The following is a 6000-nucleotide window of genomic DNA, read 5'->3' on the forward strand; positions in this document are numbered from 1 at the left end:
GGCAGGTAACAATTGATTCTGCCTATTACATAGTCTGAATTTCTTCATCCTGTAGGATCTGTCTACCCTCCTCCTGTGGTCAGAGATAAGACGCACCAGTATTGTGCTTGCTTAATCTGTGTGACTGGGTTTGTCTGCAGTGAAATTGATGTTGCTTTTCATTTTGTATTCGCTAAGTTTGTTTGGGTTGCGGGTGGTTCTTTCCTCCTTTGCTTTGCTCGGATTACATTTTCAGCAATAAAAGCAATATGACATCATTATGCTCTTCATAGATACACAGTTGGGCTCAAAAAGCTAAACTCAGTGTGTAATAATTCATGCCTTTTTAGTTGAATTCATGGAAGTGATATTTATTTTTACTGTTATATGTTTAATCTTACTACTTTAAAAATGTGAATGTATGTCAAATATTGCTATGTACTGAATGTGATCAGAGAGAATGACTAATTTATTCCCAAAGGACAATAGAAACTGAACTGTGATGCTTTGCTCTTGAATATAAATATATTGTAATATAGTAGTTACTATTGAAAAATATTTTAAATACATGTAATCCTAAATAGTGTGTTTGGAATATAAAAATAATGTCAGAACTTTTAGATTCAGAGTCTCATTAAGTCTTTCATTATGCTTTTGAAAAAATATGCTGTGTGATGAATTTTAGTGCTGCTTTGATTTCTGTCTTCAATGACTACAGTTACATTTATTTTTATTTAATATAGATAAAAACATGGAACAGTTGAACATAATGTTAGATAAGCCTTTGTGAATTTAAGAATCACTTTTATTTTACCTCCTCTCCCTTTTGTTAAAAAAAAAAACAAAAAAAATGTTTGACTTCTAACTAAGATCCTTTTATATAAACTTTAAAAATAGTGTCAAATCAAATCCAAGTTAATAAACAAAATGTCAGTGTTTATTTTTAGTAATATATTTGAAAGATGTATTTAAAGTCTTAAAACTTCAAATTTAAGCATGTTAAACAGGAAAGAAGGCATACCCTAGGCTTGAAAATGTGAAAGCTGGTTTATCTTAAGACTGATTATAAGTATCCATGATTTAATGTGCTAAGATATTTAGTCAGGTAAGCTTCAGTGAGTAGCCATATTAACCCAATACATCTTTTATTGTAAAAACTGTGCTTTATAGTGTCATACTCCTTATCACTTTAACATGCTTTATTAAGCAGCTTTTAGGTCACCATTATTTCTCAAATTTCTTTCTGTGGTTGTGTGTGTCTGGAATATATGTCCTTGTAATTTAACATATGAGATAATTATATGACATTTCTCTTTCCTTCATGATGATTAGAAGCAATGTGTACTATACAAAATGTTCAGAAATCTTACTATTAAATTTCTTGGGAATTCCAACATTATATGCTGAATATAGACTATCTGATTTGTTAAAAATGCCTTTAAAATGTCCCTATATATTGATTTTTCTGTTTTCCTTAGATGAAATTTTAAAGGCTTTTTATCTGTTTAAAACCTTTTATGATTTAGTGTGAGTTGCTTAAAAATCTTTATTTTTTTCCACTGTGAAGAATAGAAAATCGAAATGAAACCTACACCAAAACCAGACTACTGCATCTAAATCAATAAAACTGTGGATGGCTGTTCAGAAAAACAAAGTTATGCTTCTTTAATATCTGTTGTCTGTGCTAAAACTGTTGCACAGAACTCAATGTTAAAAATATTATAATTTTATAGCTGATATCTTAACTGATATTACCTGAGTTTTAGTTGACCCAACTGTAGATTAAAGAAATTATACTTACAATCAATAATCTTAAATGCAATTAGTTTTTTCTGGTTTTTCTTTTCAAAGAAAGGGACGAAGGCACCTCAGGCTGCAGGAAAGATTCACACAGATTTTGAAAAGGGATTCATTATGGCTGAAGTAATGAAATACGACGATTTTAAGGAGGAAGGTTCTGAAAATGCAGTCAAGGTAAAGAATTGTATTATGTGCATATTTCATTATTTTCTACTGCATGAAGATATCCATGATAAAAATGAACAATGGTTGTCTTTTAAACTGTATAGCATAAAATAAGATTATCAGGATTTAAAATTACTATCAACTGAATCAGAACTATAGAAGTTAACATGCTTTTAAGATCATATTTAAAGAGTATAAATTTGAAGTACTTGTATGGGGTATTTTCCTGTACGTGAAAAAAGAAAAACTGGTTTTAAGTCATAAATAATTTCAAAGAATTTGTTCAGTAATGGCTAGTAAAAGCATTATACTAAATACATTTCTCAATATGTGAAATGCAAGTTGTATGTACTTGATGTCACTGAAACTTTGTGGTTTTCCTTTTCCTTTTTTTTTTTTTTTTTAAAAAGGTCTTGGGGAATTTGATTTGCTTTCTCAACACTAGAGGGCAGGTCCAAAATTGTGCTTTATTTTAGCTAATAAGTATAATTTGATTTTCACATATCATAGTGAAGCAGTGTTATATATGAGAAATAAATACTTTTACTGTAATTAAATTTAATGTAATGTTTAATATTTTGGCTCATTAGATTTTACAAAGAAAATCTAGTAATTTCTAATACAAGGGTCACGCTAAACTGACATACAAAGGCTTCTTTAATTCAGTTTAATTTAATTTAAGACTACCATAAAAAATACTTGAGACTGTCTTGTGTTTTTAGCTTATAATTTAAAAGAGATATGAAAAGATTTCATGTTTGGTATATTCTCATTATTGTCATTAGAATGGCATTACTGGACAGCAGGACTTAAATAGAATTATTAGAACACTAGAAAGAGGAGAGAAAATTCTTAATAGAGTTGATTCAGTGTTGAATGAGTTTGATTTTTTTTTTTAAGTCATTAGAATGGTCATACTGGACAGCAGGACTTAAATAGAATTATTAGAACACTAGAAAGAGGAGAGAAAACTCTTAATAGAGTTGATTCTGTGTTGAATGAGAGCTGTTTGATTTTTAAAAAGAGTAGAAGTTACAGTTTACAACTAAACAAAGTCATTAATTTTCCAGTGGTGTCATCTGTATTAATATAGTAGATAGGTATGCAAATATTGAGATAGAGCTTTGTCAGGAGTACTAATTAGATTTGAAAATAATCTCAAATTCTTTGTCAACATGCTACATCATGTTGGCATATATGTATTTTTGTAAAGAAAGTAAAAGTAAAGATACTTTTCCCTTTCTCAAATTTAGAGATCAGATGCTCCTCTTTTATATTCTTACATAGCCCAATGTGTTACCAATCCTTGGTTGATTTTTGTTATAAACTGGAAAGAAAATATGAATTATAAATATTTTCTTTAACAATTCAGAGATACTATATGATATAGTAAGAAGATATTTTACACTTATGAAAATATTTAACACTAACTCAGAACTTTAGATTATAAATTGGAAAAGGTTGACCTTTGACTTTCCAGCCTGGAATACAATTAGATATTTTACATTGTTTAAACCTAACATTTTAAAATCTGACCTCTTGAGTAAAATGAAATATTTCTGAAATGCTTTATGTTTCTTTTTCAACTATTTACTTGCATATTCCCCAGTAGGTTTTAAGTTTGAGAGCAAGATTGTATATATGTGTATGTATGCATGTGTATTTCTAACGCCAGAGCAGTATAACTAATTTAATGCCAGTGCTGTGAACTATGTACTGAATAGCTCTGTGTGGGCTTTGTAGTCTATAGGGATATCACATTATTAGCAATCATATCTGCTTAGGCAAAGCTGGCTTCTACAGATGGCTGCTTTCAAGTGCAAATGAACTGGTTAGACGTGTCTTGTTTAATACATACTCAAGATTCACAAATGGGTATTGATTTTTTTTTTTCAACCAGTGTTTCTGATAGCAGTGGAAATGGATTAAATGGTCTTTAGAGAATTTAAAGGAACACTGTCACTGTTAATAGTAAACTTGAGTGCTAACAAAGTATATAAACTTACATTAATGTGTCATGTCAATATGTATTTGATTTAGATTGTCTATATAGTTTTATAACAGTAGGCTTTAGATTCTAGAAATAAGTAGCATATGGCCTATTATACATTGTGTCTTTACAAAAATCATGTGATTATTTACTTTGGAGAATGGTGGTATATAATAGTCCTCTTTGAAATAAACTTTATTCTAATAGCACATTCTACATAATTAAAAATATGTTACTGAGGACTTCTTGATGTGGTTTGTTCATTTTAAACTCATATGATCTTTGTTAGTATTTTGTTACTGAAGTGTAATTTCACATATCAGTATCTTCAAGGAAAAGTGCTCATTTTAACTGAGCAAAGGTTTCATGTTCTCAATAAATTCTAACAGAGGGAAAACACTTGGGAAATTTTTTTCCCAAAAGATCCTCAAGTTCTCATTGTTGAGTACTCAGTGACAGGAGTCACATGGACCATGTCAGTTATGTGAAATGCTAACCATGGTGCTGAAGAGCCTGTTGTGCTTAGGGTGAGATGTGTATGTTATGCCACGGGGTAAACCTGGTTTTCTGAAATTGCCACTTGTTTTTGTTAAAAGTACGACAGATTACATATCTGGATCTGCATACCAGCAGGTGGAATCAGTTGCTTTGCCAACTGATTTACAAGTGGAAAAAATGTGTCTTTGCAATTCCAACCTGTTAGAGTCTGCTTGTAACTAGAACCATTAATCCGTAAACTTCAATGATAAATTCTAGTATGTACCACTATGTATGGTCATTGCCAAAACTATAAATAAAAGCTCAAAATCTGCTACAATTGATCATAGCTTTTCTTATAGCAAACTACCTTTACGATATTATCATTGTCACCAAAGAATTTATTTAAGCAAATAAAGCAGCATGTAGTTTCTTTTCTGCTTGGTTTGATCTGTTTTGTTACAGTGACTTACTGGATGTTTGCAGACACATCAGAAATGTACCATAAACATCATGTAATGAAACTTAATGATATTGGTATAATTACATTTATGTGCCAACAGTTTAGTAGAGAATACATTATGATTATGTATATGTGGAAAATCTAGTTCTGCCCAAACAGAAATACTTTGCTTCTCAAGTCTAGTTTTGAATTGGTATGCCTTTCTGTTCATTTTCTTACCTTCAGTTTTTCTTTTTTTATTTGGTTGTTTAATATGATCCAAGTACTAACTCTTCATATCTTTTTCTAGTATTTTCTCTATGTGTTTGTTTGTAAAATAATAACCTATTTCCTGTTTTTCAGGCTGCTGGAAAGTACAGACAACAAGGCAGAAATTATATTGTTGAAGATGGAGATATTATCTTCTTCAAGTTTAATACACCTCAGCAACCAAAAAAGAAATAATAGTTTTTGCTCAGATAAACATAAAACTTCCAGAAGTCATATGATTTTTTAAAATTAAGATTTCTGAAGGGGTGAATAAAGTTGGGGAAATGGGCATCTTCTACAAACCAATTATTTTTTATTTGTTTTAAAATTATAAAGTTCAGTGTACCTCCAATGAAATATAAGATACTAAATGTGAACAGCTTTGCTTTTCACATGATTAAGACCCTACTCCAAATTATAGAAGCTTTTCAGAAACCATATTACTCTCATGATACTTCATTAATCTCCATCATGTATGCCAAGCCTGACACATTTGACAGTGAGGACAATGTGGCTTGCTCCTTTTTTGAATCTACAGATAATGCATGTTTTACAGTACTCCAGATGTCTACACTCAATAAAACATTTGACAAAACCAGCCTTGGTGTGTTTGGGGATGTCTGTATTGACTGACTGTGGTGTGCTGAATGCGATACGGCACCTGGTGGTTGCTGATTACAGAATTTTAAGGCGTGTGTATGACACAGTAACTGGCAGTGTGGGGCAGCTGCAATTGTATCTTAAAAGTGATTCTTCCATGGGAATCAAAGGAATAGTATACCAGGGATTTGTCTCAAAAAAGTTAATTAATTTGTAGATGGACATTTATTGAAAGATGATAGCAGTGATATTACAAAGGCTATAACATAGGTAACTT

The 6000-nt window shown here is 30.7% G+C and overlaps 1 protein-coding gene across 1 annotated transcript in view; it reads left to right on the forward strand.

Moving 5' to 3' along the window:
* Ola1 (Obg like ATPase 1) overlaps nucleotides 1–5721 on the forward strand; it is a 122950-nt gene extending 117229 nt beyond the window's left edge. Inside the window, exons 10-11 of the mRNA XM_042694149.1 lie at nucleotides 1831–1953; nucleotides 5217–5721. Of these exons, the coding sequence (XP_042550083.1) occupies nucleotides 1831–1953; nucleotides 5217–5318 (225 nt within the window). The 3' untranslated portion in view covers nucleotides 5319–5721. The remainder of the gene's footprint in view (nucleotides 1–1830; nucleotides 1954–5216) is intronic.
* The last annotated feature ends 279 nt before the right edge of the window (nucleotides 5722–6000 follow it).

Source organism: Dipodomys spectabilis, unplaced genomic scaffold (genome assembly GCF_019054845.1).
Source record: "Dipodomys spectabilis isolate Male_0828 unplaced genomic scaffold, ASM1905484v1 ptg000174l, whole genome shotgun sequence".
NCBI classification, from domain to species: Eukaryota; Metazoa; Chordata; class Mammalia; order Rodentia; family Heteromyidae; genus Dipodomys; species Dipodomys spectabilis.